We start from the raw sequence: 13923 nt of genomic DNA, 5'->3' as shown, positions 1-13923 counted from the left end.
ACAGCCACTGGCAGCCGAGATCGGATGGGCCTCCGTTTTGTTGACGACGTGGCGCGTGTTTCTCCTCGAGGATCACACGGTGAATATAGGGTTAAAAATGTCCAAAAGTTCCAGATGGTCAACCCTAAAAAGTACCTCTTATCAAAAGCAGGTGGAGCGCCAACATTCAATTACGTAGATATGTGTAAAACTAGTGTTCATAAAATCTTATCATCATCTTCCACATTGCAGCTTTTTCAGATGATTCATTACTGTAGGACCATAATTTCAAGAATAATGCACAATGCTGCTAGAGACTTCACCCCACCTCACTGTGAGCAAAATTGTTGTTAGACGTCAATATGTTGATCTTACAAAAAATATTACCTGGTACTCAACTCCCATTTATGCCCCCCCCCCCCCCCCCCCCCCCCCCCTCTCTTTTTGCATCAGTGTAGGCAAAAGGGACTGATTGTGCGGTGCACAAAATTACAACTTGTACTACTATCCATACTACAACACAAAACTAGCTGTAATAACAGAAAAAAACAGGTACTGTAGCAAAGAGAATCATATCATATAAGAAAAAACGTAGAATGCACTCATATGCATGAGCTTGCACAAGATAGATAATTCCGTGGCCTTAATTCTAAGGTCTCCAGTAAGTCAGCATGCTACAGCCAATTAGAGAATGCATAGGATATCAGGATCACCTTGTGCTCCCACAAAGGTATGACCCAAAACCTAGTAGCAAAAACACATGAATAGATATGTTCTGAGAAAGGCATCTTTGTTTTTTCCTTTTTGACCTACAAACCTGCAACAAGTGTATTACTGAGTTACACCCATTTGCATCTCTGGAAAATGATCTATGAAGATTGACATTCAAAATAGGCATGAAGTCAAGTCAAAATTCATCATCCAGATTCTCCTTAAACAGTGTGTGGCATGTTAAGGAGCCTTTCTTTTTGGCCTATAAACTGACTAGAGCAAGTTTTGTGCAGAGTTACACCCGTATGCAGCTCTGAAAAATGACTAATGAATATCGAACATTCAAAATGGACAGCTGAACCAACACTTGTACATTTCCTAATGTAAGCAAAAAAAATTCCAATATATTATGCCCCTTATTAACTCAATCATATCGTTCAAATATGGCAACGTCACATAAATTTCACCAGGATACAAGTCTACTTCGAACTTATTATCAATTTAATTTAATTACCCGTGATTGATCCAGTAGCAGGTTAGGTTTCCTTGACGGCGCTGATCGAGGCTGCTCGCCTTGATCAATCGTCCTCGTGGTCGGTTGTGTATGCTTGAAACTCTCTCCCTCTTAATGAAAAACGGGCACACACCCGGTCACGAAAAAAAAGAGTACAAGTCATTTTTGCTCAACTGTGGTGGTCATATTGCAAAATATCGTGCCCTTAACAGTGACCGCCAACATATGAAACTATAAGTCTATAACATTATTTTTTTTCGAACAATGAAACTATAACACATTGCTTTGACGCTATTCAATTCAAGCTGACAACGCAATGGAAAGTCCATCCCTCCTCTCAAAAGAGAAAAAGCAAAGTCCACTCAATTTCGATGAAGTAGTCAGATACAGATTTGTGCACATTTAGATGAACATCCGGACTCCAGCCACAAACTAGGATCAGAAAACTACACGAGCTAATCTGCAGTGCAGCCAGCGATGGGGTACGAAACTGAAAAGCGTAGAGAAGGGCAACCCGCAACCGCGTACCTCAATCAACGTGTTGGTGGATGTCGTCTCCGTCGTCCTCCTCCTCCTCATCCGACGAAGAAGAGGAAGAGGAGGAGGACGAGTAAGCAAAAGGGTGCGGCGCAAGTTCGGGGGGCCGGAGGACGAGCAAGCGGCGGCTGCGGCGGAGGCGGAGCGGGGCGCGTGCGGGCCCGGCGAGGAAGGGGACGCAGAAGAAGGCGGCCAGGCGCGCGAGGAGGTGGAGCGGCGCGCAGCAGATGAGCGCGAGGACGCGGTCGGGCGGGAGCGTCTCGGGGTTGCACGCCACGCGCTGCCACGCCGCCGCCGAGCCCCGCGCCACCCACACCACCCACCCCGGCCGCACCGTCATGAATTGGAACCCCCAATTCAGCAATTCGCCGTCGCGTGCGCGGGGCGCGGGGAACGGAAGGGGAGGGGAGGCGCGCACGGCACGAAGGCGGGCGACCCCGTCCGCCTGCCGCGTGGATCTCGCCGCCGGGTTTGGGTTTGGAAATTGGAAGGAATGGTTCACTGTTTGCTGCTGTGAATTCGCTGTTTGCCGTTTGCCTTGCCGCGACCGCGATTCGCGGTTGGATTCATTGCCGGCTCTAGCTTCTTCTACTCGGCTGTATACGTGGACATGGCAGTTGAGTCAGCGCCTCAGCGGCTGCGATGGAGCCCGCCCATCATCAGCGGACCATTCCTGCTGCGAATTGAACGCTCTTGCATCGCATCTCCGCAGCGGATCCGACATCCGAGTTGAGATGATTCGCATTTGTGGTACAGTAATTCAGAGATCAACCTAGCTGGCCCGTCGAGGCATTTCCGGGGCCTGGGACTGGCTCGCAGCATGCGTCCGCGCATGTACCTCTCCATCGCTTGGGTGGATGGATACAAGCAACCAAACAAAAGGTTGGTTGTGTTGTAAAATATTTGGACTCTATTTTAGAAGAAAAAGAGAAGAAGAAATTTTAATTCTAGTTTATTTGTATGTAGGCTGTTATCAAACTCTTAGCCCTTAGCAGTGCTATATATACGTGGAAGCTTTATGTTGTAATCACAAATATTCAGAGAAATAAAAAATAGTGTCCCTATCTTTTTGTGTCTATGTGTTCTACTTTCATCAACTATATTGATCATGAGAGATGGAGAAGAAAATGTCCTAACCACTGGCAACATGTTTTATAACACGTTATCAGCACGACAAGCTCTACGTCGACATCGTTGAAGACGCCACCGATCTTTAACGCCGACGCTTGCGTCGACGTACCGTCGCGACTACTTCGACGACGTTGACATCCCAACGTTGTTAGCGGAACGGATCTGCTACTTCTATCTGCTACCGATCTGCACTACATCGATATGCACTGTCGCTGTCAAGCAGTCAGTTCTACGACAATGCTAAACGTCCTACGCGGTATGTATCTACTCACCACTGCCCTACGCGGCACGTGACGCATCCACTATAAGGTATGGAAGAGTAGCATGTGGCATATGACTTTGTCTTGGGCCATCAAGTTAAGCAATTGTTCCTGTTCTAATATTGTACACGAAGTACATATATGCTCGTTCATCCAGTATATACAGACATGGATAGTATATGCTTTACGGATTGCATCTAGTTTTTTTTTAAAGGTAAAACAGGAGTATGTATGGATTTGTCTTGTGGCCGAATGTTGCATTGTACTCCTGCACAAGTTCAAGTGCATGAGGCCATATCTAGCGCACTTTGCGGCCGGCATGTTGCATCGTCAAGGTTGTCGTGCCGAATCACGACTACGATCGCGTGTCACCATTGGTTCGCACGGCAACGCACTCACCTGGGCTTTTGCCGTTGCGCTGCTGGTAGGTCTAGGCGTTTAGCCGAGACTCGCAGTCGAACAGAACAACCACCGGCAGCAACGCACATAAAAAAGGAAATTTTCTTGTGTGTTTATTGCCATGAAGAGCACGTGAGCTTCCTTTTCTAGTTTTCTTGCTTGTGTATGAAAGAAGACTGACACCAGCACGAGGCTTAGCCGTGCACAGTAAGATTACGGAGCTATAATCCCACTTGAATACGGCCTGAACGCCGACACGCAACCATGGCCATCTCCGGCGAGCGACATACACGCTTTCTTGTCGTCTACGGTCCTGTAGGCTTCGCAACCCAAATTATGAATTGAAGACGCCGTGAACCAAAGTTGCTCTCACCCACGGCTTGCATGCCACTACTGCTCCTGTGTTCGTCGCATTAAAATCCGAGATATCAGAAACAAACCAGAAAATAAGAAAGGGCTCTTTAAATCTGAAATTTATATATAAGCCCACGATTCTAGCAAAATCTAAGTATATGTACTAAATATATTCTAGTAGAATAGTTCATATACTTTCTGGTTTTAGGGTGTTTATGAATTGAAAACACCAATTTTTAGTTTTTATAACTATTTGTCTGAATAATTAATTGTCGGCACGAAAATATCGACACACAGCAAGTCGGAAGGATCTGCTTAGGATGAGCCCGAAGATCCGCTTGGCTTCAACGCAGGGTCAATGTCGATGCGGGACCCACGGGATACACCGCAAGGAAGAGAGGAGATCTAGTTTGATTATGATTCCTCCCATGTAATCCTAGTAGTAATACTACCCTGTAATCCTACTAGACTCTACATTGTAAACCGACTAGGACTCTGACATCCTGACTATATAAAGGAGGGCAGGGCTCCTGAGGCCAGACAAAACATAACGTAACAGAACACTTCACAATCAATCCAACGCAAAGGCTAATGCCGACTGTACGTAGGGCTATTACTCGATCACGATCGAGGGCCCGAACCAGGATAAATCGACTGTCTCTTGCGTTAACCGTCGAGTTCTGCATACGCTGAAGCCCGAACAAACTGCCCTGGGTGCCCCCGTGGCAGGCTATCGGTGGTGAAACATCGACAGCTGGCGCGCCAGGTAGGGGCTTTCGGCGAATTTGCATCCGAGAGCTTGACGGACCTCGATAATATGATCTTCTCGACGGGATTAACCTTCATCTTCGGTTCATGGATCTGTGAGGCGGACGACAACGGCAAGCTTCAAGGCCGTCTCCTCGAAGATTCGGATCACCATGAAGACCTTTCTATTTCGACGACTACGACATATCAAATCGCCGAAAGATTCGCGCAGCTCGTTATATCTGATCCAACTCAGATTTCGCGACTTTGCGCATCCGACTCAAACTCAGGTTCCGCATCCGAAATAGAGTCTTACCCGAGTTCTTTCGAGAAACCGAGTTCTTTTCCGATGGGGCTTAAGAACGCGGCCTTGGCCTATCAAGAATATAACTCGGAGTACACTCAAAGTCTTTTCAAGAAGTCAGGTCCTTTTCCGTTTGGACTCCACAACATGGCAACGTCTTATCAAACACGGCCTGAAGGATTCCTCGATCCGGTACTTAGAATGCCACTGAAAGGAGCCCAGGAAGGTCTCGTGTTTACTATAACATCTCAAGACTGCATCGTCCACTGGCCAGGTTCCGTTCCTGAGGATAGCGGCACCCAACTAGTCGACAATACGACAACAGCAATTCTACCCTACCAAGGAGACTCAATCTATGACCTTAAAGCCTCTACTAAAGCTATCAACTACTCCGACGGTGTGGAAACCGACGCCGATAGCGGAGCAATTCACGCACGAGAAGTATTCATGGTTCGCTGTCCTCGATCACCATTGGTCCCCCAAAAGCGCCCGACGTCAGGTCATCGGATGAATCTGAGTCCAACATATCACCTTTTACCTAGGGGCACGATGGTGAGACCGAGAGTGAGAAACAAGCCAGAGAAAGAAGAAACAAATTGAAACAAGGATGCCAACGCTGCGCTAGGCAGTGCAAGGAAGCCTAGATCAAATATTAGTCAGATCTAGCTGAGTACGATAGAAGAAAATCAGAACAAGAAGTCAAAGAAAGACGCGCGGTGAATACACCCTACAATAGGATCTGAGAAGCACTAGAAGAACTCGGAGCGACATCACTTCCTAGTGAAAAATAGGAACAACTCTGGGACCTCCTCCAGTCAGCAGCCCTAAGGACGCACGACGGAAGGACCCGCTCAAGACTACCTGTCAGGTCAACATCTCATAGGAAGGAAGATCAAAATCAAAGGAAGACCGCTTTCGAGAGACTTAGACCAGGTGAAAGTCATAATAGGAAAAGCAGAAGGGACCATAGTCAAAACTACCAAGTCAAATGACCAAGGAAGATCAGAAGCGAAGCACCCATTCAGACATCCCCGTAGAACTACTCTCACCAAAACAACAGTTGGCAGGAAGGAGGTGCCGAATCAGAATACAAAGAAGCCGGAATGCACGATAGATTCCCCTATTTTGTGAACAGACTTGCTTCAATACGACTACCTCACAAGTTCAAGTTGTCCAACCACTCTAAATATGATGGCAAGACCGAACCAAGGTAGTGGCTTAGAATTTACTCGTAGTCGATTGAACTAGCCAGAGGAGACGACGACATCAAGACCTTATTTTTCCCATGGCCCTAGAAACCATGCCCCTCCAATGGTTCGACAAATTAAATCCAGGGTCAATCAGAAATTGGGAGGACTTGCAAAGAGTTTTCTGTGAAAATTTCACGGGTATCATTACGCACCCCATCATCCATATAGAATTAAAAGGACTCAAGCAGAAAGGGGGTGAAAGTCTCAGAGATTACTATCGATGATTTGGCAAACTACGTGCTCAAGTACATGACATCACCGAACGAGAAGTAATCGAAGCTTTCTCTCACGGAATCATGGCTAGGTGGCAATTTTAGGACTTCTACAAAGAAAATCCGAGAAACAATAAAGAATTCAGACGTACAGTAGAAAAGATTATTACTGCAGAGGAGAAGACACGAGAAAGCTTCCCGGATAGAAACAACCGAGACAACCCGGACAAGCAAAATCATCGAAACATCGACAGCTGGCGCATACAAGTTGATAACTGAAGATGGAAAAGAAGTCAACAATACATGGCACATCAGCCAACTAAGAAGATTCTACACATGAAAACAACTCAAGGGAGAATATATATACAAGCCACCAGAGATCAACGTTCATGATCAATAAAGATGGTGTTCCTCGACAACATATGTCTTATTATGACTTTTCCCGAGTTGTTTTCACTAAACAGACCGGCCAAGAGCAAAAGAGCTGAAAAGATGCTTGAGCCCGCCGATGAGGATAGCTAATAAGCTAACACCTGAACCAAAAAGCAAAATGGCTGAAAACATGCCTGAGCATACTGGTCGGGAGCAAAAGAGCTGAAAAGATGCTTGAGCCTGCCGATAAGAGTAGCTAATAAGCTAACACCCGAACCAAAAAGCAAAATGGCTGAAACTACGCCTGAGCATATCGGCCGAGAGCAAAAGAGCTAAAAAGATGCTTGAGCCCGCCGATGAGGGTAGCTAACAAGCTAACACCCGAACCAAAAAGCAAAATAGCTGAAAATACGCCTAAGCATACCGGCCGAGGGCAAAAGAGTTGAAAAGATGCTTGAGCCCGCCGATGAGGGTAGCTAATAAGCTAACACCCGAACCAAAAAGCAAAATGGCTGAAAATAAGCCTGAGCATACCGGCCGAGAGCAAAAGAGCTAAAAAGATGCTTGAGTCCACCGATGAGGGTAGCTAATAAGCTAACACCCGAACCAAAAAGTAAAATGGCTGAAAATACGCCTGAGCATACCGGCCGAGAGCAAAAGAGCTGAAAAGATGCTTGAGCCCGCCGATGAGGATAGCTAATAAGCTAACACCCGAACCAAAAAGCAAAACGACTGAAACTAAGCCTGAGCATAAATCAGAGCAATTTCAAGATAAGACCCTCCAGCTCCTTGTTCCAAATAGCAAGAGGCTCGGGGGCTACACTTAGAAGATTCCAAGAAGCACTACATGGTTTTGCTCAGGAAAGCACTCAGACGACGCTTGTACCTACTCGGTAGGACCTGAAGGAACAAGACGAGGCTTCTAGAACTCAACCATGAAGTGCTCGGGGGCTTATCGACCCTAGGATGTTTTTGTAACCAGGGAAAGGACCAGATGCTGACCACATCCCGAGTTAAGCCAAAAAGAAGAAGCTGAAGATACTTGAGATCGCCGGTCCTAAGTCTTTTCAGTACTAACAAGAACACAAAGTTTGTCAAGACAACGATCTATACCGAGTTGCTTACAAGTCACAGACGAAAGCTAGACAAGCACTCATTAAATCAAGAAAGTCTGTTAAGACAACGATCTACATATACCAAGTTATTTACACGGCGCATATGAAAGCCAGACAAGCACTCGACAAATTAAGAAAGTTTGTCAAGACAATGATCTACAAATACTAAGTTGTTTACATGGCGCATATGAAAGCCAGACAAGCACTCGACAAATCAAGAAAGTTTATTAATACAACAATCTACAAAAACTGAGTTGTTTACACGGCACAGATGAAAGCCAGACAAGCACTCGACAAATCAAGAAAGTTTGTCAAGACAATGAACTACAAAAATCGAGTTGTTTACATGGCGCAGATGAAAGCCAGACAAGCACTTGACAAATCAAGAAAGTTTATCAAGACGATGATCTACAAATACCGAGTTGTTTACACAGCACGGACAAAAGCACGACAAGCACTTGATAAAATCAAAGACATCTAGGCAAAGAAGACATCAACGAAAAATAAAGGATCTTCATTCAAAAAGAAGTATAATATCCTTATCACAAAGGCTGGCGTACAAAGGTCAATTACATCAAGCATCGTCATCAGGAGAAGAAATATCAATATAAAGATTATCCACAATCCTCCTGGCTAAATCTTCGACCTCAGGCTCCACCTTTTCAATGGCATCCAGATATTCTTGACTCTCGGCTTCCTCCGTAATCTTGGACAAAGGGACCTCTAGAGCAAGAACATAGATCTGGGCAAGAACATTTCTAGTACATTCAAGATATACAAGAACTACAAAATACGCCCGAGGGCTGCTCTACTTCAGAAACTATCATATTCATGACTACGGAGATTTTAGACCACGCAACAAAATGCTCGATGAATCAAAACAGCATACCAGAAGGGTATTTATAGACCAAAGAAGCGGTGCACATGAACCGGTGAAAGGTCCTAATGGCTAGAGGGGGGGTGAATAGCCTAATAAAAATTTCTACAACAACACTTAACCAAATGGTTAGACAATTATGAGGCAAAGCGAGTGTTGCACTAGCCTACTTAAAATGCAAGCCACCTACCACAATTCTAGTTTAGATAGTGTCTATTCACACAATAGCAAAGACACTATCCTATGTTAGTGTGCTCTCAAAGACTAACTAAAGAGCCACACCAACCAAGCAAGCAAGCTCTCACAACTAGCTACACTAAAGAGCTTATCAACTAGTTTGCGGTAAAGTAAAGAGAGTGGTTAGGATAGTTATACCGCCATGTAGATGAAGAACCAATCAATCACAAAGATGAATAACAATGAAGACCAATCACCTTGGAATCAATGATGAAGACAATGATTTTTTACCGAGGTTCACTTGCTTGCCGGCAAGCTAGTCCTCGTTGTGGCGATTCACTCACTTGGAGGTTCACGCGCTAATTGGCTTCACACGCCAAACCCTCAATAGGGTGCCGCACAACCAACACAAGATGAGGATCACACAAGCCACGAGCAATTCACTAAAGTACCTTTTGGCTCTCCGCCGGGGACAAGGTCAAGAACCCCTCATAATCACCACGATCGGAGCCGGAGACAATCACCTCCTCCGCTCGACGATCCTCGCTGCTCCAAGCCGTCTAGGTGGCGGCAACCACCAAGAGTAACAAGCAAAATCCGCAGCGAAACACGATCACTAAGTGCCTCTAGATGCAATCACTCAAGCAATGCACTTGGATCACTCCCAATCTCACTATGATGAAGAATCAATGATGTAGATGAGTGGGAGTCCTTTGGCTAGGCTCACAAAGTTGCTATGTCAATAAAAATGTGCAAGAGTTGTCCCTTGAGCCAGCCATGGGGCTATAAATAGAGCCCCCATCAAATAGAGCCGTTATACCCCTTCACTGGGCAAAACGCGCTCTGACCGGACGCTCCGGTCATACTGACCGGACGCTGGCCCTCAGCGTCCGGTCGCCCAATGGACACCACGCGTCATCAGCTTCAAACGCTGTACGTCAGATCCCAACGGTTATGACGCTGACCGGACGCTCCGGTCAAAACTGACCGGACGCTAAAGCCCCAGCGTCCGGTCGTTTCCAGTAAGCTCCCCGAGGTATGTTTTTCCGACCGGACGCGTCCGGTCCACCTTGACCGGACACAGCCAGCGTCCGGTGCTCAACCCTAGCCTACTGTGCCGTCTGACAGCTCGACCGGACGCAGCCTTTCAGCGTCCGGTCGCTGAGTGACCCAGCGTCCGGTCAGTAGACCGACGCCAGCATCATTTCGACCAACTCCATTTCAACTCTAACTTCTTCACCCTTGCTCAAATGTGCCAACCACCAAGAATTTTGCATCCGGCGCAATAGAAAATAGACATTTCATTTTTCCAAAAGCGCCGAATCCCGCCTCGCAAGCTCGGCGGGAGGGAGAGAGGGACCCAAACCCATCTCAACCCTACAAACACCTTGTGCACATGAGTTAGCATATTTTCACAAATGTTATCAAGGGTGTTAGCACTCCACTAGATCCTAAATACATATGCAATAAGTTAGAGCATCTAGTGGCACTTTGATAACCGCATTCCGATACGAGTTTTACCCCTCTTAATAGTATGGCTATCAAACCTAAATGTGATCACACTCTCTAAGTGTCTTGATAACCAAAACAAAATAGCTCCTATAAGTTATACCTTTGCCTTGAGCTTTTTGTTTTTCTCTTTCTTCTCTTCAAGTTTAAGCCCTTGATCATCTCCATGCTATCACCATTGTCATGTTATGATCTTCATTTGCTTCTCTACTTGAAGTGTGCTACCTATCTCATGATCACTTGATGAACTAGGTTAGCACTTAGGGTTTCATCAATTCACCAAAACCAAACTAGAGCTTTCAACCGGGAGCACCAACGGAACAAACCTAACAAAGGACACAATGAAAAGATAGAATTCAATGAAAGAGGACTCAGGCATGAAGGAACAGTACTCAAGAACAACCATATTGGGAAGAATATACCAACACTGTACAACTCATTAACAAACAGCGTTTACACTCAACCACTACCATACAACAACATCTGACAACAGCAGACTACCAGAGAATATGCCAAGACCCTGCACCTGAGTTCTTTTTGGGCGAAAGAACCCGGATATACGCTCGGGGGCTGCAACAGAAGAGGATTCCTCCCATGTAATCCTAGTAGTAATACTACCCTATAATCCTACTAGGACTCTATATTATAAACCAACTAGGACTCTGGCCTCCTGACTATATAAAGGAGGGCAGGGTTCCTGAGCCCAGACAGAACATAACGTAACAGAACACTTCACAATCAATCCAACGCAAAGGCTAATACCGACTGGACATAAGGCTATTACTCGATCACGATCGAGGGCCAGAACCAGAATAAATCGACTGTCTCTTGCATTAATCGTCGAGTTCTGCATACGCTGAAGCCCAAACAAACTACCCCAGGTACCCCGTGGCAGGCTATCGGTGGTGAAACATCGACAGTCAACTGATCCTGTGAATTCCTCCTGATGCGTGCCAGTCAATTTCACATTCAATTGACAAGAAGATAAAGTTTATCAGTAATTTAAGGTGAAACATACCGGTCTTTGCATAGACAGTTCCAAGTATGCCACTTCGGGAGCAGCCAGACAAGAAAATTGACTAAATAGCTGATACGCACAGAAATCGGTTGTTACGGACAGTAGTGCTTATGGATCGCGATTGATTTTATGTTGATAAGTACAATGCCCGCAGATGTAAGTGAAATCATCAGCTAGATGGATATTACCAGTGTAAATCATTGAGCCGATGAATTTAATAAAAAAGGATATAACATGTAAACAAATCGACTGTCTAGTATAAATGGATCTATAAACGCTCTGAATCTAATCTGTTACTATCAACAGTGAGGTTTGACCGGATCAATGACAGCTATGATGATAATAACAAACTAAAACCTTAGAATCCATAGAACCATCTACACATCGATAGGCTTTCTAAAAGACACGCTATATATGCGAAAGCTCAAAGCGGATCGACTGAAATAGCCGATTTTGGTGAAAATGGACTACAACGTGTGAACAATCGACTATTTCACGTGGATAAACCTATAAACTCATTAGACCTAACCTGCTATCTGTAACAGTGGGGTTCGACCAGATCGATGCAACCATGATAAAGACAACAAATCAAACCTTTAAAGTAAACAGATCCATTCATATTTAACAGAATCATGGAGACACACTATAGGCGTTAAAGCACAAGCGATCGGCTATTTAGTCAATGCAGACATAGCAAATAGTTAAGGTCACGCCTAATCAAGAACAAATCTACTAACTAGCATCCTCCAATCTACAGTGCCATCAGTGGGGATCGACCGGATCGTTACAACCATAATAGCAAACTATAGACCATATTTAACTAACCAATAAACCTCTTCAAGATCATACATGCCTTAACCATGCGCTATGCACGATCAAGGTCGAAGTAAAAATAGTCGATGAAACATAACCCGTCGATCAAAGTAAGAAACATCGTATTGTAACAAAGCAAACGACAGACTAAAAGGATATATGGCCAATCTAAATCGATCTCGACCGGATAGATTGATGTTGCTGTAAACTAATAATAATAAGAACATCAGTAAGATCAGTAACTTAATAAATCTACCCGAAGGACGTCACCCTTAGATATAGCCGATAACTTGACCTTAATCTAATTCGAGCAGTGGAGGTCGACCGGATCGATGCAGCCGTACTTGAACTAGACAAGAGTCGATAACTAGCTTATACTAGAGTTCGAAGTGGAGGTCAAACTTAACTGATATAGCCATAAAAATAGAAGTATAAGCTATGATGGTACTTACAGACAAGCCGGAGGTCGACCGGACTGATACAGCCCTGCTTGTTGAAGAACTCGCCGAGATCTACACTACTGCTACTCCTAAGGGTTGGCACGGAGCCGAAAAAAGTAAATTGTATTTGATTGATTAGATTCTCTTTTATAATAGCCGGGGTCCAATATTTATACCTAGAATCTAAGCATGAATCCTACTTACACACGACTCATTATAATCTTTAGCATAAGAGAAAATATTCCTAATTTAAGATAACTTAGACCCTAATCTTCCCCTTTTTGTAGAGTCCGACATGTTTCTCTCGATGTTAACCGTAGCTTTTTATCGTTATCTGCTGGCATTATCCGAAGAGAGCCGATTCTAGTGCTGCATTTGAACCAGCTAATATCGACCTTTATGCAATCGATTCCACGATCTTTGGGAGCTTTGAGTTCCCGCATTTTTCTTCTCAAATTTTGGTGTAAACATTAACCTAGATCCTCTGTTGATGCATATTTACTGTACCCTCTTATATTTTGAATTGAATATATAAGAGGTTGTATACAACATTAAATCTGTAGTTTAATTGTTATTTTGCCTAGCTTTATTTTTCTAAATTGATAGTAGATTAATTCTAAAAATATTTCTATGCTTTGAATTTAATTCTGAAAAATGCTAGTGCAACCTCGTCATGTATACCATGTATTTGCAAGAGTAAATTTTTTGAATGATTACACAAAAACATGGTATAACGTATATGGGTTCTCTAAATCCTGTAGACCTTAAACTTATCACCTTTGAGAGACCTATATTTATTTTTCCTAGCATAATGAATTTTTGGGATGAATGAATGTTTGGTATTAATTCTAAAAATTTGCATATACCATAATCCTGAAAAATGATAGAATGCTTCTAAGAATATTTTGTATAACCATCCACTATCTTTATGCACCTTGCTACTTGTTTACACGCAGTAAACCTATACGCACATGATTCTAGTTATAATGATATATATGAATGATAGAATTATATAGCATGGTCATTGTTGAATCCTAGTTGGATATTCTACTACCACCGAAGTGGAGTAGACTCAGGCACTATAGTTCCTGGTATTACTCTCAATAATGAGTATGTGGCTATAATAAATTTCAAAGGTCATATGGGACTAACTTAATGAGAAATTTTAGAAGATGTCATATATTATGATTGCATAATGTTAGAA

General features: G+C 44.1%; 1 protein-coding gene across 2 annotated transcripts; it reads right to left on the bottom strand.

The window, feature by feature from the left end:
• Positions 1–425: 425 nt before the first annotated feature.
• LOC136479186 (uncharacterized) lies at positions 426–2597 on the bottom strand. Of its 2 annotated transcripts, XR_010764592.1 has the most exons (3): positions 1733–2597; positions 1205–1314; positions 426–796 (listed from the first exon to the last, which is right to left on the bottom strand). XR_010764592.1 is itself a non-coding variant. In XM_066477132.1 (2 exons), exon 1 carries the CDS (start codon positions 2079–2081, stop codon positions 1734–1736), a length of 348 nt encoding a protein of 115 aa, XP_066333229.1. In that variant the 5' UTR covers positions 2082–2597; the 3' UTR covers positions 426–796; position 1733. The 2 variants fall into 2 exon arrangements, 1 of the variants encoding a protein (XP_066333229.1); XM_066477132.1 differs by lacking the exon at positions 1205–1314.
• Between the last annotated feature and the right edge of the window lie 11326 nt (positions 2598–13923).

The sequence above is a fragment of the Miscanthus floridulus genome, chromosome 1 (assembly GCF_019320115.1).
Source record: "Miscanthus floridulus cultivar M001 chromosome 1, ASM1932011v1, whole genome shotgun sequence".
Taxonomy (NCBI): domain Eukaryota; kingdom Viridiplantae; phylum Streptophyta; class Magnoliopsida; order Poales; family Poaceae; genus Miscanthus; species Miscanthus floridulus.
This window is presented reverse-complemented; position numbering and strand designations above follow the sequence as displayed.

What these genes read in the sequence shown, in the direction of transcription:
- LOC136479186 (XM_066477132.1), bottom strand. Translation starts at nt 2,081, where the DNA reads ATGACGGTGCGGCCGGGGTGGGTGGTGTGGGTGGCGCGGGGCTCGGCG.